This window comes from Saimiri boliviensis, chromosome 20 (genome assembly GCF_048565385.1).
Source record: "Saimiri boliviensis isolate mSaiBol1 chromosome 20, mSaiBol1.pri, whole genome shotgun sequence".
In the NCBI taxonomy this organism is placed as follows: Eukaryota; Metazoa; Chordata; class Mammalia; order Primates; family Cebidae; genus Saimiri; species Saimiri boliviensis.
The window spans coordinates 10973278-10997220 of NC_133468.1; the positions used below are offsets into that span (position 1 = coordinate 10973278).

The window sequence follows — 23943 nt, forward strand, 5'->3', positions numbered from 1 at the left end:
AGGGCCAGCTGTTCTCTCTGGCTTTTGCAGAGTAGGGAGATCATTTTTTCCAAGTAACAAGTTTAAATGAAAAGTCATGCTTGCTGAATATAGAAAATTTGGGAAATTTGGGAAATTTTCTATAATGAGCGAGTATGAGGAAAAGAACCAAGAAGGCCGACACTCAGACACAGCGCGCACAGCACGGCACTTCTTCTTCTTTTTTTTTTTTTTTTTTTTTTGCTGATCTTTCCAATGCATGGGTAGGTTTTTGGGCTGCTGGGGTTTTTTGTTGTTGTTGTTATTGTTTTTACATCTATGAGATCAGGATGTATGTGCAATTTTATATCGTGTGTGTGTGTTTTTTTTAAACCACATTTTAACATAATTATGTTCCTGTGTTATAAACTAACAGTTTGTTGCTTGGTGCTGGGTGTCAGATGCTGTGCCTAACACATCATTGGTATGATCTAACACTTACACTCATCCTAAAATCAGGAACTATTATTGTTCTTGCTTTGAGGATGAGGAAACGGAAGCAGAAGGAGGTTGTGTCTTCCCCAATGTCTTGGTGAGGCCCTGGCAGTCTGGCTTCATGTCCATACCAGTGGTCCCATATGGATCGGTATCATGGTTTACTCAACCTTTCCCTACACAGAGGTCTGCTGCTTTGGCCCACCCTGCATGCATTCTTTAGGACTCATTTCCTCTTCGGATTACGAGTCCCCACTTTCAGCCGCAGAGTTCACACAGGACAGCTATTGGGTGCAGATGAGTGCACATCCTGGGGCTGACCAATCAGAGCCCTGAATCTCCATCCTGTGACTAGTTCAGGAGCAGACATGTGATCCGAGCTGGTCCACGCAGGGACTGCTCAAAGGCAGGATGCTGGCAGCCCGGCAGGAGGCATCTTGAGAACCTGCCTGGGAATGGGGCCAGATCACAGGGCTGAGCGAGGGGAGAGGTTAGTCCTGATGCAGCATTTCAGACACTGGTTCCAGTTGCGCGTAGAGGGGGTTCTGCTGCTGGGCTTTTCAGTTTCCTAGTTCCCCCAAAACCTATCGGAGTTGGGTTTCCGTCACTTGTGACCAACAGTATTGGTGAATACACCTTGGTTGTTGGACAACTAGGGTTGCGCACAGCTTTTTACCACTATAGAAAATGCTGCAATGAATATCTTTACACATAGATTTCATCCTTGATTAGAATTATTTCCTTGTGATTTCCACAGAAGCGAGTTATTTGGCAAAGGCATCAAACATTGTCAGGGCTTTACAGACATTTTGCAATTTATTTCCCCAAGGCTGGCAATGATTTGGATCCTCACCTTCACTCCCCATCAGTGTATGTAAGTGGGATTTAAAAAATGGAGTTCTGAAGACTTTTTTTTAACAAGCCAAAGTTGTATTTTAAACAGGAAAATTATGTCAATATAAAACAGATAAAAACAGACAAAAATCAAAACACACAACACAGAAAAGCACAACACACAAGACCAGTGCAAACCCTTCCCAACCCACTCCCGCAGGTTTTAAAACCTTGATTACAGATCCCCCAGGATGAGACTGCATTGGAGAGGTCACAGTATTGAATCAGAAAAAGAAGACATATTTGAAAAGGTCTGTACACAGGTAGTGGTGTTTGGGGTAGGGGATGGACACTTCATCACTCCAACATCAAAAACATGATGCAGAAAGGATTTCAGTGATTATCACAGATTTCTAGAACCCTGTCACGTGTGCTAACCCCCCTCCCCATCCACTTTTAAAAGTTGCTTTTAAAAAGGATAAAAAGTGCACAGACACTTTCGTAAGGCACAGACAGATTGTCGAACAAGTCATTTCATTAGGGACTCAGATAAGACAGCGAGACAGTTAAATACCAAGAAATGCCAGGGGGCTGCATGTTCCCGAGCCGATGCCCCTGCCAGGACAGGGGCAGGGGCAAGGCCCAGCAGTGGGAGGTTATTGCCTCTCTGCCTCAACTGGACGGACTCACGGGGGCTCTCCTGGGCCTTGGTGACTGATTTCCAGGGCCTGAAAGCAGCAGGTAGCCAACTGCCCCACTGTGCCTCCCTGGCAGGACCTGACGGGGATCACCAACCCGCGGGGCCTCTGGGGGGTTCTGCCTAAGGCTGTTATGGCAGCAGTTCACTGGCTGCAATGTGCCTAGCATTTCTAATGCAGAGGGGGTTCTGTGAAGCACGCAGGGGGTTCTGGTCCAGAAGGTAGCCTTTGGGCACCAACCTCAATGGACCCAAGGCAGCAGATGGCCAAGAGAACCCAGTGGATCCTGCCCCAAATATCTCATTCCTCTCTTAGTGTCACCCCTGCTGGGGTACAGTCCTCTCTGCTCTATCCTCATAGCACCTCACCACTGTTAGGTACTCCACAAATGCTCGCTGAGTGTCTTTGTGTGAGTTTGTGGTGCTGTTTTACCAAACTCCTGAACACTCATAATCTGATGATCTCTGGTTTACTTGGCAAGCCTTAACTGAGTACCTACTATGTGTTAGCACAGGACCAGCACCAGGGGATCAGAGAAAAGTTCACCCTGTGTCCAGAACACAGTCCATGCTGATTAGTGGGCATCAAGGGACTGGAAACCGTGCTGCTGTGAGGGGAGCAGCTCAATCCCAGGGGACTCCCCATTCTGAGAATCTGCTAGGACAAGGAGCTGGATTTGCCTTTGAAACAGCCCAGTTTTTCAGGAGGCTCCAAATGAACAGGCACAAGACAACTGTGGGGCGTTTTTTGGTCTCCCCCGTCCTAGCCCCGGAGCCCTAGCTGCTGTGGCCCAGAAGAGCACACAAGGGGCAGTGAGCCTGGGACATCTGAGGGCTGGGTCACATGAGGGGGTGCTCAGGGAGCTGGGGCCCTGCTTGAGGGGGTGGTGATCGTGGGGCCCAGGAAGGGACCCAGAGGGACAAGGCCCTGGGCCCTTCTCCAAAGTTGCCACCTGTGGACACCCCTGCATAACAAGAGAGGGCCCTTGGGTTGGCGCTCAGATCTCACAGAGCTCGGCTCTGCTGGGCAAAGGTGGGCAGTGAGCAGATGAGCCTGGAAGGGAAGCTACTTCTCCTCCCAGGGTGTGGGCAGCAGAGGGTCCCTGGCTGGGGCTGGAACCCTCCACACAGGCACCAATGCCCGGACTCGATCCAGATGAGTTTCAAGAGAGAAAACTCACTGTCTCGAGCTTCCTGGGACTCAGGGCCAGGCAGTGGGAGTGTGGGATGTGGCACCAGACACTCCTGGATTTGAATCCCTGCCCTGTCACCTCCCATTGTGTGATCATGAGGTCACTTCACTCACAGGACCTCAGTTTCCTTACCTGCCAAGTGGGACGATCCCAGCTTCCACAGATAGTAAGTAGCAAAGTGTTTTTTTTACTCACACTCGAACATCTCTGATCGGAGGAACTGTATAGTTGTAGCATCTTACAGTTAAGATTGGCAATGTTTTTTTCTTACGGTTCATAAACCAGCGTGTTTTATGAGGACAGTGTCTTAGATGTGACTTGTTATGGCAATAAGACCTGCCTCACAGGATTCACACATGAAGGCGCCAGTCTGCCCAGTGCCAAGGCACACTGTAGGTGCAAAATAAAAAATAGTGGCTCTTCTTCCTCTTTCTCTTGTCTCCTTCTCAAGACAGAACATAGTGGGAATGTGTGCACCTCCTCTGTAGCACTGAATAATGCTTAGAGCATCAGGAAACCAGGAAACGTCTGGTTTTTAGAAGATAAACAACCCCTTACCTCCTCTTGGAAACAGGGAGGCTATTTATAGTGGCTGCAGAGCAGGTTCAACGGGCCACTGACTCCCTTCTTCCCAGGTCACAGGTCGCCAGGAGATGCCTGGTCCACCCCTGGGTCCAGGCCTCAGTTACTGATTTCCCAGTGGAGGCTGGACATGACCCGGCTGGAACCCAAGCGGTCAGCCAGGAAGGGCAGGAGAGTGGAGCTGCTTTCTCCCAGGCCACTGAGACCCCACAGCTTGTGGCTGGGTCTCAGTGTAGTCACGGGAGGGACGGTTGCCTGGAGCATCACAGGCCTGGGGTCAGGAGTCCTCCTATGCAGGGCCTGTGCGTGGCCCCGCCCACACCCTGCACCTGCGGGAAACCAAATTCGGCCGGGCACCCAAGGCTGCCTGGATTGTCAAACTCTTATCTCAGCCAAGACTGTGGTTCCAAAAGCTGCTCAAAAGATTCTGCTGCAAAATTAAAATGTGGGCATTTCCCTCAAGTTTTCTAGGGAAAAGTAAATAATCAAGTGTTCTTGATGGGGCAAGAGAGTGGGGGCCTTAAGTTGGAATCAGGTCAGACAACCGTGACTCCTCCCAGCTAGAGGAGGAACAGGAGGCCCCAAACTGCCAGCATCGCATGGGCACCAGCTGGTCTAGGGGACTTGATCTAATGAGGGCCTGGCCAAGCTTTGCTCTGGGCACCCAGACATTCAGCAAGTGTTTGTTATATGAATACATAAACTCCCTTGTCTCCTCTCCCTCCCTCCCTCCCTCCCTCCCTCCCTCCTTCAGCAGGATATGAACAGATTAGGAATTGTAATACAAATGATACTTGCTTTTTGCAAGGCGTCTCAGGCTTTTTAGAACATTGTGCTGGTCCTCCCAAGAATTCTTGGAGTTGTCAGGTTCTAGACTTCTAATTGGAAAATGAAAAATAGGCCAACGGACTTCCCTAATGGTACAGCACAGAAGAGGGCAGAAGTGGAGCCCAGAACTGGGAGCAGGAACGGAGGGACAGGCCTGGGACAGCCCATCAGCCCAGGTGTGATCCCGGAGTCTGCGGAGATGGGAAGGGGTGAGGGGGTAGAGCAGGGCCAGGGTCCTAGAAATACCAGCAGGTAGGTCTGGGAAGGGGAAGAATCCTAATGCCAGCATTTTTTGGTGACTGTCTCAATCATTAGTTAACACACTTATCAGTGAACACTTTAGTAAACAGCGGAGGAAGATAAACCAAGAATCAGAACAAAGACCAGTTATAAAGCCCTGGTTCCTCCTACTGCCAGCAGGTCCCCTGGGAATGCCACTGCAGGAAGGTGGAGAGCTGTCTGCATTCCAGCTCCAGGTGGGTCACCTACCTCTAGGATTCTTTCTCTCCCACAGAACAGAACCTGCTGCTGGTCTTCTCCTTGGAGATGGGGAGGGGCATGACAGAGACGGAAACAAGGTGTGATGGTGTATTGTTAGACCATCTGGGGGTGAAGCAGTGAAAAGATGACCCAGCCCAGAGGGCTCCGCCTTGGCACCCATCACACCCAGCTCTAAGACCCAGTGAGAAATGAAGAAATGAATGTTCTGCTCTCTGCCCACCTTCCCCTCAAGGAGTTGCTGCTTTGGAGCTGTAAACAATGAGTTATTTCTGCCTCCCCTTAGAGAATCTGAGCATCTCTTTTCCATACCACCCCAGGGAGTTCTGTTAGGGTCAGGCTTCATACATTCAAAACCAGCTTATGTCCCATCCCCAGAAAGTGAACAACTTCTAGTCAGGCTAACCTCAGGGCTCTAGATTGCACATTTCATGGTATTCAGTAACTTCCTGGAGCCACGATCCCTGGTAAAATTGCTATGCATTCATTCTCTCTCTCTCACACACATTCTCTCTGTTCTCCCTCCCTCCCCTCCCCCTCTCTCACACTCAACCCAACCCCAGCAAGAAGCATTGCACAGACAGAGAACGCTGTTTCCCAGTTGAAAGGTCACCAAGGGACAGGGTGATCTGCCAGGCAGTTCCTGAGCTTGCTCTTGGGACGGCCTTTTGGGGGCAAAGCACTTTGGAGCCGGAAGCAACCCCTGCCTGGGCTTAGGCCCCGGGGGCCTCATTCCACGACTGTCACACCTTGCCCACCACTGGAGAGACGGCCGCTGCCCTTGGACTCCCTGGCAGCCATGTGGTTGCCCAGCCCAGGGGGGCTTCAGAAAGGTGACCTTGCTCTGGCCAAGGCCTGTGGGCGGGTTAGGCTATGGCCGGTAGATCTTAATGACGTCCTTGATGGGCCGCCGGCAGATGGGACAGCAGGCCCGGGCCTGCCGCTTGAGCCTCAGGCCGCAGCTGTGGCACAGGCACATGTGTCCACAGGTGTAGATGACTGTGTCCACCTCGCCATCGAAGCACACGGTGCACTCGCCATTCTTGATGCCTGCCGGCTCCGGTGGGGAGAATGCGGGGGACACTGGGGGGCTCAGTGGGGAGCTGGGGGCCGTCACTGCCGAAAGGGAGAATAAGACATACGTTAATGATGTCTCTCTGCGGTGGGCTCTGTTGGGGCAACCGCGAGAATGCAGGGCTTCTTGGTGGCACTGGTGGGAGAACACTTTTGGGAGACACTAAGTTTAGTTTACCTTCTGCGTTTGCATCTTTCTTTACTCTTCTACTCCCAAGCACCAAGATAAAACGCCACCGTGGTCACCCTTTGGAATGCCCTATCCACACACTTCTCCTCCCTCTAGCTGAGCATACAGCTGAGGGAAGGAGAGGGTACAGGGGAAAAGTGGCCACCCTGCTCAGCCCCTGGAAGGCCACTGGCACAGCTGCAGGAGCCAGGCCAGCCGCCAGCCCCTGCTCCTGCCAGGGTTTGCATTTCCTTACCCAGGGATGACTCCGATGCCGAGGAGGACTGGTTGACACTGAAGGTCATATCTGAATCGCTATCGTCCTGGGAGCCGCTGAGGGACCCTGATGGAGTCGTGGTCGCAGGACTGGACTGCAGGGTACCTGAGGCCCAAAGAGATTCCATCAGGGGCAGTGGGAGGTCGGACCTGCCCTCCTAGGCTGTGATGCTTCACTGCTTGCACCTCAGCTTCCCCATCTGTCTAATGAGCGGATCACAGCAATCTGCCAGGGTTCTGCTGACGACTGAAGAGCTCATCTAAGTGTGGTGCCTCCGTTCTTCGTCTACCCAGACCGTATTCTCATTTATTTCAGAAACAGCCCTGGGATGGTCTTTTGGGATACTCATGTGCCCGCCCTCACTGGATAAGGGCAAGGTCAATGGGAACTTCCACTCCCTGGTCTCAATGGTGGTAGTTTAGGAAAGGGCATATAACCCACGCAAGGCCCCTGAGACCCAATTCTGCAACTTTTACTGGAACTACTAGGAAAGAAGGAACTCATTCTATTCATTGGGAGGGAAGCCTGGAGCTGGAAGAGCCAACCTGTCGCAAAGGCCTGCCTGAGAGGCAAGCAGAGCTTTGAGATGAAAGAGAGGTGGGATCCTGATGACATCCTTCCAGTACTTAGATCCAGCTGTTCCTGAACTCACCCAGTATACTCCCAGACATTTCCTTTTTGGCTTAGGGCACTTTGAGTGGGGTTTTGCCACTTGCAAGAAGATCCCTGACTACTAGTGCTCAATATTGATGGGTGTTCTTCCTCAAGCTTGCTGTTGGTTCAGATAATAACAGCTTATTTCTTAGGTTGAAGAGATGCCTCTTCCCTTGCCCTACCTGAGGATGAATGAACAGATAATGAGCACTTCATCTCGGGCTGACGTGATGACTATGTCTGATGGTTCCTCAAAAACACAAAACAACTTCCCCCTCCCCAAAAAACACCCTGCCCAAATAACTGTCACTGCCACCCACCTCTCCCTCTGCCCTCATTAAGACAACGGCAGCTGCTGTTAACTATTGCCACTGATTAAACCCAGGGCTGGGTCAGGCCCCGCTCAAGATATCATATGTACATGATTTCATCCTCATGACAACCTCATGAAGCCGGTATCACTCTTTCTACACAAAGGCTCAGAGGAATCTGTGATTTGTCCAGCATCCTCAAAGCTGACCAACGATGTGACCCTGAGACAGTCATTCAATCTCTCTGCGCTTCATTTTCTTAACTAGGTGGAGGATAATGACAGTGATTTCATAGGTTCATCAGGAGGATAAAATTCAATGAGGTAACGTATGAGATGTTGACTGGTTCTTACTGCTTAGACTCTTACTTTTTGAGCCATGAAATTGAAGCCAGGCCCTCTGGGAAGCCTTCTGTGAACATCTCCTTCACTCCACCAAGGTGGGAGAGGAGCCCCAGGCTGTAGCAAATGTTACACTGTGCAGCGCGCCATTAGGGTGTCTGTGAACTCCTGACCGGGATGGTGTATGTCCTGTCCTCTGCTTGCCCTATCCTGGTACCCAGGGCCCGGCTCACAGCTGGTGGCCGCTCTCTGCCTATTTGGCATGAATGAAAGCAAAAATTATCTCAAAATAGGATGGTTCAAGCCTCCATTCCACTTTCTGTGGACGATACCATTCTTATTTCCTCTTTCACGTGTAGTCCATTTTTTCCCTACACTTACTGGGCATCACGTGTTAAAAACGCCTTAATGTAACAATCATAACAATGGAGCTACAAATCGCACCGACCATTTACCGAGGGTATACAGCCTGCCAAACCCCGAGACCAGCCAGTTACCTATCTAGGTTCGTGGTTTAAAAAACGTGGTCTAGAGAGCCACAACGTCAACGTCCCCCGGCACTTGTCGGAAATGCACGTTTCTCGAGGCGCACCCTGGACCCACTGAATCGGGAACTCTGGGTGGAGCCCGGCAATTTTGGACGGGGTGGATCGTGCAGGGCGCTCAAAGTCGAGAACCGCAGGGCTGGCCATGAGGGGTGCAGTGCCTAGGGGGCGGGGTGGGACGGGGCGGGGGCGGGGCCTCGCGGACGGGGGGCGGGGCCTCGCGCACGTGGGGCCCGGGACTTACCGAGGAGACGCAGCTGGCCCGCGGCGCCGCCGCGCACGGCGAAGAAGGCCCAGAGCGCCTGCGTGGTGTCGACGCACAGCAGCCGGCCGCGCGGACGCCCGTTGACGCCCAGGAGCACGTCGCCGCCGGGCCGCAGCGTGAAGCTGAGCGCGTCGCCGCCGCTCGGCACGGGCCCGGCGCGCGCCACCACCCAGTACTCCTTGCGGTCGAGCAGCGCGTCGGGATCGGCGGGCAGCTCGTTGGGCCGCAGCCCGCCCGGGTCGCACGACGTGATACCGAAGGCCAGCGCTCCGGGCGCCGCCAGCCCCGGGCGGCCCACCTCCACGAAGAGGCTCTCGCCGGGCCGCAGCGGGCGCTCGGAGAAGACGAGCGTGCGGCCGCCGTCGGGCCGCGGCGCGCAGGCGATTTTGCGGTCGGCCGACAGGCTCACGTCGGGCCCGCGCGTCGCGTGGAAGCGCAGGTCGGCCTCCAGCAGCGCCGGCGACGACGCGGGCCGCGGGCGCTCACGGGGCCCGCACGGGATGGCGGCGGCCGCGGCGTCGGCGGGTGGCGGGCCGGGGGCGCGGCCCAGGGCCAGGTGGCCCAGCTTGGCCACCACCTGGTTGTTCTCGAGCTCGTTGTTGTCGAAGTTGGCCGCGTCGTGGCTGCTGGGTGGCAGGCAGGCGCTGAAGCGGGCCTGGCTGAGGCGCGCGGGCGTCAGCGTGTCGGCGAAGGCGCTCTCTGCGTGGACACGGGGCGGGGGGCAGCGTGAGGCTGGGCGCGGCGCCCCCCGACCCGCCGCCCCCTGCAGCCGCATCCCACCCTGGCCCCAAACGCTCCTTTTGCCCATCTGTGTTCGTTAGTGAGCCGCAGGTGCACAGAATCGCCTTAAGCACAATCTGGTTTTCTTGCCCGGCTCTTACCTTTGGGACGGACAGATAAGGCCCTTTTTCTCCTGCCTCCTTCCCTCTCTTCTTCCATCCCTCCTTTTCTCCCCACCCTTTCTCCTCTTCTTCCCTTTGTTCTTCTCCCTCTTTCCGAGGTTTCCATATTTTGATCATTAAAAGGGCATCTAAATTTTTTTTTTTTTTTTTTTTTTTGAGACGGAGTTTCGCTCTTGTTACCCAGGCTGGAGTGCAATGGCGCGATCTCGGCTCACCGCAACCTCCGCCTCCTGGGTTCAGACAATTCTCCTGCCTCAGCCTCCTGAGTAGCTGGGATTACAGGCACGTGCCACCATGCCCAGCTACTTTTTTGTATTTTTAGTAGAGACGGGGTTTCACCATGTTGACCAGGATGGTCTCGATCTCTTGACCTCGTGATCCACCCGCCTTGGCCTCCCAAAGTGCTGGGATTACAGGCGTGAGCCACCGCGCCCGGCCTCTAAAAATTTATTGTCCGTCTCCCCAACTAGAACATGAGCTCCAATAAAAAGAGCAGACCTGTGCTCGTGGCCTTACCATGCGACAGGCACTTTTCAGCTTTCACGCACTCTCTCATTTAACTGACACAAGTACCCTGTGAGGCATGTGCTGGCACTGCCTTGCCATTGAGCTTACATGGAAACTGAGGCACAGAGGGGTTGTGGAACATGACCAAGGGCGCACGGCTACTAAGTGACCAAGCCACGAGTTGAACCCAGGCTGTCTGGCTCTAGAGTTTGGCCTCTTCAACACATGCTGCCTTTGAAAGAAGGGTGGAGCTGGACCTGTCCTCACTGCTGTGTTCACAGCAGAAGAGCACAGTACCAGGCCCTGGACAAGTGTTGAAGCATTGAAAGAAAAAAAGGCTACAGGAGATTGACTCAGCTGATAAAACAAAATGAAGGGAAAGTTTTATTTTTTGAGACGGAGTTTCGCTCTTGTCACTCACGCTGGAGTGCAACGGTGCAATCTCGGCTCACTGCAACCTCCACCTCCTGGGGTCAAGCGATTCTCCTGCCTCAGCCTCCCAGGTAGTGGGATTACAGGCATCCACCACCACGCCCGGCTAATTTTTGTATTTTTAGTAGAGACAGTATCTCGAACTCCTGACCTCAGGTGATCTGCCCACCTTGGCCTCCCAAAGTGCTGGGGTTACAGGTGTGAGCCACCTTGCCTGGCTGAAGGGAAAGTTTTTTAAAACTTACAGTTATGAAAATATTTTAAGTAATATTTAGTAATTTGAAAAAATGTTCATATGCTATATAGTTAGACAAAAAAGCAAAAATAGTGTTTATCATTTGCATAAGACAGTTCTTTGTATTTTAATATTAAGATTACCTGTTTATTTTCTGCCTCCCTACCTGGAATATGAGTCTGGAGGGCAGGGTCTGTGTCTGTCTGGTCACCACCATGTTCTCAGGGCTTGGCAAGTGGCCTTCACTATTATTAGTTTATTGGATGAATGAATGAATGACTAAGGTCTCTAGAAGAGACTGCTATGCTGAATAACAACAGGAAAGAGACATTAAAATATTTTGAAGTTTTTTTTTTTTTTTTTAGTGATACGTTCTTGTTTACCATAATAAAAAAATGTTTCTTAGACTTTTTAAACAGACCACCTTGAGCCAAGATTTTGTTAAATGTCATCATTCTATAGTATCTTAAAAAATATTTCCTCTTTAGTTTTCCAAATATGAAACGATGTCATAAGAATGCACGTTTTTTCAAACTGAGGCCCCCAAATGTACTTCCTCAGATACCTTTCACTTAAACTGAATTTATAGCACTTGGGAAACCAGTAGATCGGCTGCAGGACCTGAATTCTGGCCTGGCCACAATGGGCTAAAGCTTGCTCTTGTATTGAAGTGGTTTGGTCTGTCTTGATGCCTCTGGCCTTCTTCAAGGTCTTAACAAAGGTGTCAGTTACTTGTTTGGTCTCTGTGGGCTTCTGAGTGTGTGTGCTTTGCCTTAGCGAGGATGCTTCCCATAGCCTATGGGAAGAAGTGGGGTTTCAATTTGTTTCTTTTAAAAAGCATGTTTGTGTGCATTTGTCTGTGTCTGCTAGTATCAGTTTATGTGCATAGGAAATCAAGTGCTGATGAAAAGTATGAAAATGTTAATAGTAATTATCTGGGGTGAGATTATGAAGGACTTTAGATTTTTCTGTATTATCTAGTTTTCCTACAGTAAACTTGTACTCTACTGATATGGTTTGGATTTGTGTCCCCCACCCAAATCTCATGTCAAATTGTAATCCCCAGTGTTGGAGGAGGGGCCTGGTGGGAGGTGATTGGATCGTAGGGGTCGACCTCCCCCTTGCTATTCTCTTGATAGTAAGTTCTCCCGAGATCTGGTGAAAAGTGTGTAGCACCTCCCCGTTTGCAGTCTTCCTTCTTCTCTGGCCAGGTAAGCTGTGCTTGCTTCCCCTTCCCCTTCTGCCATATTGTAAGTTTCCTAAGGCTTCCCCAGCCGTAGCTTCCTATACAGCCTGAGGAACCATAAGCCAATGAAACCTCTTTATAGATTACCCAGTCTAAAGTAGTTCTTTATAGCAGTGCGAGAATAGACTAATAGAGCTATAAATTTTTATCAGAAAAAAAGTTTAAAAATCGAGTTTTCAATTAATATTTAATAATGAGAAAATACCTATAACATTAAATGAACAAAAGGATTCAAGACTGAACACATGGTTTGATTCTACTTTTGTGGAAAATGTGTGCGTAGGATGCATAGGAAGAATATAGAAATACATTAAAATGTGAGAATGGTTATCTCTGGGTAGAAATTTGCTTCTTATAGTTTTCTAGTTTTCTCTTTTTCTCTAATGAACATAAGTTGATATTTATAATCAGAAAAAAAGGCATGTAAATAAAGGTAGACTAAAACAAGCACTTTTTGAAAAGGCATTTTAGACAAGTACTGTTTCTGGAAGTCTCAGTGCAATGTACTTTTCCTAGGTCCCTGCCCCACCCACAGTTGCCCATCCCTAAAGGCACTGGCCTCACTCCCCCTGCTTCTGCCAACACACTCTGCCTCTGTGGCCACCCCTAACGCTCCTCCTCCTGCCCCCAAGTGGCTCCACACAGGAGACCATGGCCTGTGGAAACAGGCATACTGATGTTCAAGTCCTGGCTTTGGCTCTTCCTGGCTGTGTGACCTTAGGTATGCCATTTTACCTCCCAGAGCCTCGACTCCCTCAGCATAACATAGAGTGATAGTGGTAAACTCCCCCATATTATGGAAATTACTTTTATGAAGAGTAATACAGCGCATGGCACTAAGTGCTGAAAACATTAATTACGGTCACAAAAATGTATAGAGCACTTGTTGGTCCAGCGTTGTTGTGTGCCGGGTGAACGGAGGTGAACACACAGGCATGGTTCCTGTGCTTACGGAGCTCCTGTTCCAGTGGGAGAGAAAGGCTCTCTGAAGCCATCTTACAGAAAACTGCCGAGTGCCACCAAGAGCCGCCGTCCTACGTGGGGATATGTCAGTGGGGGAATTCTGAGGCTCTAAGAGGTGACGCAGCCGGGGAGTGACGAAGCTGGGATTCTGTGAGAGTGTATAAAGGGGGACTAAGAGGGCCAGAAAAGGCCTCCCTGACGGATGAACTGGCTGTGGCCTGGAGACAAGGGAGTGGTGGCTGGGCAGGTTCTCCAGGCACGGAGAACAGGACATGTGAGGGCCCCGAGGTGCTGGAGGCTTGGTGTGTCTGCAGGCTGGGCTACAATGAATGTGACACTGTGCTGGGTGCCTGGCACATGGCAGCCCCTCAGAAAAGGTTGCATGGCCTCACTTATTCTCTGTTCAAGGAGTTTTGCCCCTCTTGGGCATGGGCCCTGACTGAGACAGGCCCAAGACAGCACAGTGCTGGGCCTAGGCCAGACACTTCATAATCCATTGCTTAAAGGGGCATTTCTTCTAAGGAAAACCAGTTGGCTACAGGCAGAAATCCAGCAACATCTAGAGGCACCAAGGGAGCGTGTTGATACTGCCCAGCTTTTCCCCGTGGCTGGAACAAGTACATACATAACCATGTTCTCGAGAACCTACTAAATGCAGCTCCATACGCTGCTGGTCCCCCTTCGGTCCCCACCACTATACTGTTTGGCTCTGTAAAAGTGGGCACATGCACAGTGGGAGAACAATGAGGCTCTGAGAGGTGGAGTGAGTTACTGAGGGACACATAACCCGGGGGTGACAGATGGGATTCCAGCCCAGACCGTGACTCCAGAGCCAGGCCCCTGGCTAGCAATATTGCCTCCCAGTGCTGCTGTTCTCGTTTGACTCAGAGCTGTCCAGCACTGGGACTCACCCTTGGGCCAAAGTTGGAGTTTCAGTCTCCATGGGCCTAATGTCCCTGCCTCCCCGCCATGAATACCCACTGAGCACCAGCACACAGCAGCAGTCCCCAGGCAGGTACAAGGAGACTGGGATAGGCCCCTGGCCTCCCACCCTCCCTGAGTCGCTTCTAGAGCCTAGCTCTTCCCTTTATCCATGCCCCGCCACCCCGTTTTCTCTCTTAGGTCCAATATATCTGGGCTGGACTGGAAGTAAAGCAGAATGTATGCCTCAAGAGAAACCATCTTTGTGTAGACATGAAAATGAAGTCAGGGACAACGGGAGACAAAGGAACCCATCCATCAGTCCCCACCACTGCGGGACTGACTTGGGTCATGTACTAGAGGCAGAAATGACAGGACTTGCTGACAGAATGGATCCAAGGCAAGGAAAAGAGGAATCGAAGATGACCCCCGGGTTAGTGGCCAACCAAGTGGGTGGGGCCACCTACTGCCAATGGGGCTGGCTGGGGAGCAGGGGTGAGGGATTCGAGAGTTGAGTCAGCATTTTCAGTGTGGGATGCCCCTCAGATGCAGGAGAGGCTGGATAGGTGGTGGGAGGCCTGGGGGTCAGGGGAGGCGTCAGGGCTGGGGAGATGTGCTTGGGAGCAAACAGCCTAGATGTCAAGCCCAATGGTGGGCTCAGGTCACGCGGAGAAAGAGGGCAGACAGAAACAGCCTTGCTTTATGACTGTTGAATACTCCAGTTGTTTTTAGATGTCTTCCTATACACATGTTGCATCACACAATTGAAGAAAGTAAAAATGAATGAGTGAATCCAGGATAGAACCCTGGGGCTCTCAACATATGGAGGACAGGCAGGGCAAGGGGCAGCCAGGAAAGCAGGAGCAGCAGTGGAGCTCGGGAAGGCCCAGGAGCCACAAGCAGCAACATTCAAGCAGGGCCGAGAGCGAGAGGCCCAGTAGTGGGCTCAGTAGTAGGCTCAGGGTCTGACGGGCTGAAGGTCAGTGACGGGTGGGGACCCATGCCTCAGGGCACAGCTGAAGAGGATAAGGTGAGGGTGGCATAGCCAGCACTTGAGAAAAACCTACTCTGTGGGAGAGAGAGCAGGGAGATGGGACTGTGGCTGGTGAGGGGCTGATCGAGGATGTTTTAAAAAGATGGACGCCACTGGGGCTCTTCTGTGTGCTCAGGGGGATGACTCAGTGGAGGCGGAGGAAGTGGGCAAATGACAAGAATCATGTCCATGAGCAGGCAGGAGGGGACAGGAGCAGAGCTCCTTATCCATGGCCACAGGGGGCAGGCCAAGGAGGTTGGCACCAAGGGAGAGGGCTTGGGGTTCTAGGAGAGAAGATGGCAAACATTGGCCTGGGTGTGCGGGGGCAGGACCCGGGTCTGTGGGCCATTGACCCTGTGCTTTTCCAGATGCCACTCTGCCAACCGGAGAAAGCTGAACTGCAGACACAGGCCTTGGTGGGACCCTGGCCAGACCTGGCTGTGACCTCAGTTTCCCCACTGTGCAAGTGGGAAACTGGGCTGCCTCAAAACAGCACAGGTCTTCTTTGCGAGTGGAGACCCTCACCCCATCTCAGTGGCCTGTGGGAAGATTAAAGAGGGCAGAGGGGTGGGATCACGATGTGCCCAGCTCCGTGCCTGTGCAGAACAGGCCTTCAGAAGCCCTTGGTAGGACAGGCTGGTGGCCACACAGTGGTGGTCTCCCTCCAGACTGGGAAAAAAAAGCCTTCAGGACACCCTGCCATGCAAATGATTTGTGTTGGGGTGAGGTGGTGGGTGCTGGCCTGGTCTGTTTGGAAAAAGAATATTAACCGCAAAGCTAATGACTCCGCGTAGCTCCCACGGGGGCTCTGCCTGAAGTCGGGAGCAGCGGCACTCCCCCCACCGCACGCGTGCTCGTAGGCCCCTCACTGAGGCAGCCCCTGGGTCCACACCTCCCTCCCCCACCAGGGCCACTGACTAGCTGGGAGACCTTGGGCAAGCCTCTGCTCTTCTCTGAGCCTCAGTTTCCTCTCCTGCAGCCTGGAATGGTGTGCTAAGACTTCTGAACCCTGCATTTAGCTCCATAAATTCAGGTCTTTATCAAACACTTTGTTCAGAACAATAATGAACAAACTTTGACTTTAGGACCACCATAGGACCACCAACAGTATGTCACCTTGGCCAAGTTCTCCATCCACCTGTAGTCTGCAAATGAGTTTCCTGCCTCACAGGATTCTTGTAAGGAACAGAAGACATGACCCACGTCAAGCTCTCAGCATTGTGCCTGGCACAGAGTAGGTGCCTAGTAACTATCGTTAACAAGGGGTCTCAGTGCTTTCAAGTTGGGCAAAGGACTCCTTTCCAAGGTCATGCAGGGCTGTTGTTTCTGGCTGCCTGGCATCCACTCCCCTTCTCTGGTAACAGCACCCAGCTTTTCTCTGGAGAGAATTGCCCCACGCCCACCTCCCATTGCCTCAGGAGTGGGGAGGGGGCCTTAATGTGACCAATCACTTCATTCCCTCCCCGCCCCCGGCCATGGAGATGGGTTCAGAGATGGGCATGTGACCCAGGCCAGATCCATTAGGCTACATCTAGAGAGGCTGGGTGACCTTCTGGGAAAGCCGCTCTTCTGTTGGACTTGTGAAGGGGACACAAGACTGGAAATGTTGGTGGCCTTTCCTCCACCCCAAAGGGACAGTCCAGCAGAGGATGAGGCCACCAAAGAAGATGGCAAAATGAGAAATGAAAACAGCCAGGTATTCCAGGTGCTATTCTTTGGGACCTTCCATCGAGCCAGGCTTAAAGGCAACCATTCCTAAGAATTTTTGGCCACACGAGACATTAATGCCTCTTTTTTTTTTTCCCCCCCCCTTAAGTGAGATTGAACTGACTTTCTGTCCCTTGCAACCAAATATTTCTGACAATATGGTCTGCTATGCCATGGCCCTTGACTGGTTCGATCTGACCAGCTTTCCATCACAGGGCAGAGGAAGGACGGCAGGGCTGACACCACCCTGGGCTGCCTGGGAAGAGGGGCAGGACTTCCTCAAAACAGCACGGGCCCTGAGCTCCAGAACCTCCAGAAAGAGCTTCCACAGAAAAGAGACATAATCAGTTGAGTATCACCGAACTGAAAATCTGAAATGTGAAATGCTACAAGCTCTGAAGCTTTTTGAGCACAAAACATGAAAAAACACTAACTCTAGAATCACCAACAGTGATTTTTGGATCTCATATTAGGGAAGCCAAAATGGCAAGTGTAATACAAATATTCCAAAATCTAAAAACGTCTAAAATCTGAAGTGCTTCTGGTCATAAGCATTTCTGATAGGGAATACTCCACCTGTAATAAATGCTTCCTGGAGCCAGGGAGAGGAGAGGGGAAAAGTGCATTGCCTGGCAGAAGCTTCCTCTCCTGGCTCTAGGAACTGCCAAATTCAGTGGAAAGTAATTTTCCTGGACTCAGTCCCTTCTCTTCAGCCCTGAAGGGCGTCTCAAGAAATCTAAGCCTCTCAGAATAGACCCACTCCAGGATCCAGCAAGCCCATCCTGATCTGTACCCCAGAGACCATTCAACAAGCAGTCACAGAGCAGCTGAGACAGTGCACTCTACAATACTGTCTGCATGTGTGGCTTGGGGAGCTGGTAGTAACCCAGGCGTCCATCAGTGGGCAGGGGCCATAAGGGAGCAAAGAGCCAGACAGCGGCATCCAACAGTGCAGACAGATCCAAAAACGGGGAGCGGAAAAAGAAAAGCAGGCTAAGATCCTTAGCACAATACCGTCCACACATACATGTAAAACAAATCTACCTATTTTTAAAAGATGCATTCATGGGATTACTTGTCAGAGTAGTGTCTGTCTGGGCAGGGGAAGGCATAAAAAGGAGTGAGCATTGGGGCTGAAGCGAAAAAGAGCGAGAGTCAGGGTGGGCATGGTCCAATGATTCCATCCCCTCGACGGTAGAATCTCAGGAACTCAACTTGACACCCAGGTTCCCAAGCGGGGAGGGAGGAAGGGAGGGCGAGTATAGTACACACCTATGCAAAGGGGATCATGAGCACAACCCTGGCAGTACCTGGGGGCCCTTAAGAAAGCCTAACCTGGGTGCCACCCCCCAAGGCTCTGATTTAATTGGTCTGGGTGCAGCCTGGGAAGTGGGATTGTCGAAGCTCCCCAGGTGTGCACAGTGTGAACTAAATACTGCCAAAGCGGTCCTCCAGTCCTGGCTCTGCCACTGGCAGTCCCGGTGGTTCTAGGCTAGTCACACTCCTTCTCGGAACCCTGAATTTTGTATCTAGAAAGGGCACCCAGCGTCTGGCCCCATAGATGCAGCACTCTCTGCTGCAGCTGGACTCTGCAGGAGGATCCTGGGCTGGGCCCACAGTTCCAACAGGCAAAAATATGTGAGAACTATGAACCTTTTTTATTTCTGAGACTTTGGCTCAAGATCTAGGGCAAATAAAACACACCCCAGCCCCACAAGAGAGGGTGGATGCTACCTAGACAAGGATTGCCAGATGAAATGCAGGATGCTCAGTTACCTGTCTTTATTTTATTTAATTTATTTATTTTGAGATGAAGTTTTGCTCTGTTGCCCAGACTGAAGTATAATGGTGTGATCTCGGCTCACTGCAACCTCAGCCTCCCAGGTTCCATTGGTTCTCCTGCCTCAGCCTCCCGAGTAACGGAGATTACAGGTGCCCACCACCACGCCTGGCTAATTTTTGTATTTTTATTAGATACAGGGTTTCATCATGTTAGCCAGGCTGGTCTTGAACTCCTGATCTCAGGTGATCTGTCTGCCAAAGTGCTGGGATTACAGGTGTGAGCCACTGTGCTGGCCACATTTGAACTTCTGATAAACACATTTTTTTTTTTGCATAAGTATGTCCCAAATATTGCATGGGACACGCTCGTACTAACATTTTTTTCTAATTAGCTAGGCATGAGCTTGTGGTCCTGGCTACTCAGGAGGCTGAGGCAGGAGGATTTCTTAGGCCCAGGAGGTCGAGGCTTCAGTGAGCTGTGTTCACACCACTGCACTCCAACCTGAGCAACAAGAGTGAAACCCTGTGTCAAAAAAAAATGTTTTTCCTGGTTTATCTGAAATTCAAAAGTAACTGGGTGTCCTATATTTGTATTTGCTTGATTGGACAACCCTATCCCAGGTGCCTCTTTTGTTCATGGTTTTCAGGCTTTATCCAGTGGGACCTGACTGTGGTGAGAGAGGAATGAAGGAGTCTCAGGGGGTTTCAATTCCAGAATTTACAACTGAGAAGCTTTAAAGCAGGTGTCCCCAAACTACGGCCCGCGGGGCCGCATGCGGCCCCTTGAGGCCATTTATCCGGCCCCCCGCCGCACTTCAGGAAGGGGCACCTCTTTCATTGGTCAGTGAGAGGAGCACAGTATGTGGCGGCCCTCCAACGGTCTGAGGGACAGTGAACTGGCCCCCTGTGTAAAAAGTTTGGGGACGCCTGCTCTAAAGGAACCATGTCAGCCCCTTGTTCCTCGTGAAGGAAAGTAGTTCAGAGTGTTCAGGATAGCACAGAAACTGGCTGTCTCTTTATATATTCATTGGGTACCTTGGACACCACCTCCAGGAAGCTTAAACCATACAAAATCACGACTGCTTAGCTTCTTATTTTTAGTTTAACATGTTTCTGATTATAAATCATTGTTATCTTGGAAAGAAAAAAAAAGTCACTCCTAATCCCTTCACCCAGATGTAACCAATGACAACTTGCTTTTCTGCTGGGAAGAAAAATAAACATTTATTGAGCCTCAATGACGTGTCAGAAACTTCCCCTCCATTATCTCATATAACCTTCAGAGGACAATAACCTTATTGCTCTGACTCTAAAAGCAATACAAGCTCTTTACATATATGCATTTTTAAAAGGTGACTCAGAGATAAAAGGAAATAAAATTCACCCAAGATTTCATCACTCAAGGATGAAATTCCTTCTAATGCCATTTCCCCTTTTATATATGTTTGTGTTTCCTGCAGATCATGTGAGGCAGAGAAGAAAAAAAAAAAAAGGACAGAAAAAAGGACAGAATAATTTTGTGATCACTGTCCTGTGGCACCTGTGCCAGGTACTTTCCATCAATGAGCATACCTCAGGGGCGACCTGCAGATAAGGGAAGCTGAGGCTTATGTTTGCCATGCCACACTGACGTTCCAGCAGGCTCTACCTCTCCCTAGAATGTCGTCACAGTTCAGTAAGGGTTTGCTGAATAAGTAAATGGAGTTGGGGGAGAGTTCATGTGTCCTCACAGATTTATGCAGTCTCATTAAGTCATCAAAGGCTGCCTCCAATTTGTATTTTTTTAAAAATCTGAATCCACTTGAGCTGATTATGGAGTGGCTGTGATTTCTGGGCTGTTACTCAGAGACATGGGGTGCAAATGAGCAGGTGAATGAGGTGAGATTGCTTCCCTGGAGAGGAACAAAGAGCTCCAAAAGATGATGGGAAATCCAGGGGGTTTTAGAAACCTGCATCCCCTGGAGGTGAAATACCAAAGCCTTTCATGGAAAAGAGCCTGAGGCAACACAATTAAAATGCCCAAGTAAGGTTTCCAGCTTGGAGGGTGGGTAGCTCTTCACGGTCTGGTCTCAGCCTGGGATTTGGACATGTGCTCCGGCTCACCTACAAATGGGCAGAGCTTCTTATTTCTTAGCTGTGGTTTCTTGAGTGCCTTCTCTGTGCCAGGAACTGTAGTGCATCCCTTTCACACATCATCTCATGTAACCTTGCCAACAATCCCATGAAGTGGCTGCTATCATGAGCCCATTTTGCAGATGAAAAAAAAAAAAAAAATGAGGCACAGAAAGGTTCAGTCACCTGGCCAAGGCCACACAGCTGCCATGTGGAGAGTCAGTTCTAGAACAGAGGTCTCTGTGATCCAGCCCCCTGCTCTTGACCACTGAGAAGTTCCACTGCCTCCCTACTTCTGTGGGTTGGGGCATAGCTCAGATACATGAATCTTTCCTCCTTGCCCAATGGTGGGGTGATGAAGGGGATGGGGCAGAGGAGAAAGAAGCCCAGGATACAGTTTCCCACAAGATGCAGGGCTGAAAAACCAGAAACAGCTCAAACCTTCGTATATACAAACTCTGGTACTCCAGCTCATGGGATACTACTTAGCAATAAAAAGGAACAAACTACTGATACAGCAACAATGCGGATGAATCTGAAAAACATGATGCTGAGATAAAGAAGCCAGATGCCAATGCATAAATACTGTGCGATTCCACTCACACGAAGCTCAAAAACAGGCAAAACTCACCTATGGTGAAAAATCAGAACAGTGGCTACCTCTGGAGAAGAGAAGGCTTGACTCAGAAGGGTCAACTCTGGGGTTATGGACAGGCGTATCAATCTGTCAACGCCTGCGAACCTTAGGTCCATGCATTTCAGTGCCTGTAAGCTACACCAAGAGCTGTGTCCAGACTCCCTGACAAACCTGTTGTCCTTTTACTCCCCTAGAGATCGAGGCTGGGCTGCTTGCAGTGCAATCTGTAGGTTCAAGAGCTGAAGGTCTCAGAAAGCAGATGAGTGGCTGCTGGGGCTGGAGGGAGGGGAGAATAGGGAGTGGCTGCTTAATGGGCAGGGCTTCCCTCTGGGGTGATGGCATGTTTTAGAGCTGGAGAGAGGTGATGGTTGCCAACTATACGCCACTCAGTTGTACACTTTAAAGTGGTTGCTCTTCTATTATGTGAATTTTACCCCATTTTTTGTTTTTAAAAGGTCTTGAGATACAGGCAGCAAACTTCTCCTCCCATGAATTCTCACCATCAGGAGTTCAACATTAGCGGCTGCCTCCTCTGTGAGAATCAGGCTCACACCTGTCAGCCTCCCCAGCACCCTGAGCCCCTTAATGTGAGCCGGGGTTTGCCACACCTAATTCCTCTCTGCATGTCCCATGGAGGTACTCCAGGGGTGCTATGATCAGAGACTAAGTCTGACTGCGGAGTGGGTGAATGAACGACTAAATGAGCAAATGGAAGCATGTGAATGAGTGAAGTAGTGAGCAAATGAATACATTTGAGAATGAGTAAATGAATGAGTGAATGAATGAATGAGCAAATAAACCAGCAAGTGAAGAAATGAGTGAGTGAATGAACCTGGGCCAGAGGATGGGTTCAAGCCATGTGAGTTCCAATCCTGGCTTTGTAGCACACGTGATTTAACCTCTCCATGCCTCAGTTTTCGCATATGTCAAATGGGAGGGCAGGCGGTCGTGAGAAATAAATGAGTTAAAATGCGTAAAGCGCTCAGCGCCACACCTGGCAAAAGGAGCCCTCCATAAGTGACTGTGGCTACTAAAGAAACACACATCCGCTGCTGCCGGGTCCCCAGAGGGCGCCACGCCCGAGACCTACCCAGGAGCTGCACCTCGTCGGTGATGCCGTAGACGTCAATGAGCGCCCAGAGCGGGCCGCCCACCGCCACGCCGCAGTGGAAGAGCACCGGCTCGCCGTCGTTGACGCTGTAGAACACGCGGCCGTGGCGGTCCGCCCAGTAGGCCAGCACCGTGTCGCGCAGCGCCAGGTTTTCGGGCAGCGCCTTAGCCCAGTAGCCGGGCCGCGTGACCAGGTCGGGGCAGGCGTACTTGGGGATGTCCTGGGCGCTCATGAGCGACGGATCGTGCGCAGTGAAGCCGAAGCGCAGCGCGCCGCTCCAGCCCGGGCGCACGGCCACCAGGCGCAGCCGCACCTGCTCGTACAGCCGAATGGGCCGCTGCGTGAACGTGACGCCGTTGCAGAAGCTGTTGCGCCGCGTGGCCCGGCGCGAGTGGCCGTCCAGCCTCACGTTCTTGCCTTTGGCCTGCGCGTGGAAGCGCGGCGCCTCGCCCAGGACAGGGCGCCGCTCGGGGCCGGGGCCGCAGCACGGCCGGGTGGCCAGGAGGCGCGCCGGTGGGCTCGGGTCTGCGGAAAGAGAAAGGCAGCACGTTAGGGACCTTCCGAAGTCCCGCGGGCCCCCATTGATCTTTGTTTAACAATCATTTTCATTAGAAATGCCATCTTAATTGGACTGGTTATTGATAAACTTAAGAAGGTTCCAGGCTAGACCAAAGGCCCTAATCTCTTTGCCACAGCAGTCGTCATACCCATTCCACAGATAAGCAAACCAAGGTTTAGTTTAGTGTGTGTGTGGTGAAGCGCTAGAGCTGTTTCACTGTCAGAGGGGCCAACACCAGGAGCTTGTCACGACAGCCAGCCAGGGGTCAAATGATTTCTCCATCCCCATCAAATCCCTCTAAATCTACAAGGACCTCCGAGGGCCACCTTTGGGCTACAGAGTCCCTCCAAAGGCAACAGAGCCCTGTATTCTTGGGGTTAGTGGTGGACGTGTTGGGCTGCTTTTCTCTGTGCAAAGCATCCAAATACCTCCCCTACTTTTATTCAAAAGCTAAGACAGGTCAGGCAATAGAAACGGCCAAGGCAGCCTGAATCCCAGCTCTGGCATTTTCTGTCACTTCTCTAGCTTGTCTCTTTGCCTGGAAAACGGGGACACGACTCCACTCACACAGCTGCTGAAACAGTGTGTGGATGAAGTCCCCAGAGTACTACCTGGCACAGTGTGTGTGTGTTACGAGTCATTAATAATATGATATTATTACTACTGATGATATATATTACCGAGGTTCCAAAGCACATCCCAGCCAGGATTCAGGAACTTCCCCCGACCTCAGCACAGAAAATGAAAGCATTCCTTATGATGCAATGTTGGCTTTCCTGGAACGCACACCTTTGGGCTTCATTTCTAAAGACGTTCTGCTCTGAAGGACATGGGGAATCCTTGGGTGGTCTTTGAAAGGATCTGGTCACAAAGCCAGGTGGCTCAATATCAAGTGGGAGTCTTCCTCTCCCCTTACCTTTCCTCCTCCCATCCTAGGGGTGGTTCCTGGGAGGCTCTGGGAGACTGAGGGGGGTGGCAGGGCGGGAGATTACTACACGAGTCTCTGCTGCTCTTCACAATGCAGTTGAGCACAATTTTCATGGCAAATTCTCACAAATCACAGGCCGCCCGAGGC

The 23943-nt window shown here is 51.2% G+C and overlaps 1 protein-coding gene across 1 annotated transcript in view; it reads right to left on the reverse strand.

Annotated features, from left to right (window-relative positions):
* Positions 1-231: 231 nt before the first annotated feature.
* NEURL1B (neuralized E3 ubiquitin protein ligase 1B) overlaps positions 232-23943 on the reverse strand; it is a 44313-nt gene continuing 20601 nt past the window's right edge. Inside the window, exons 2-5 of the mRNA XM_039460634.2 lie at positions 22289-22834; positions 8701-9420; positions 6585-6710; positions 232-6201 (exon numbers count right to left, since the gene is read on the reverse strand). Of these exons, the coding sequence (XP_039316568.1) occupies positions 5957-6201; positions 6585-6710; positions 8701-9420; positions 22289-22834 (1637 nt within the window). The 3' untranslated portion in view covers positions 232-5956. The remainder of the gene's footprint in view (positions 6202-6584; positions 6711-8700; positions 9421-22288; positions 22835-23943) is intronic.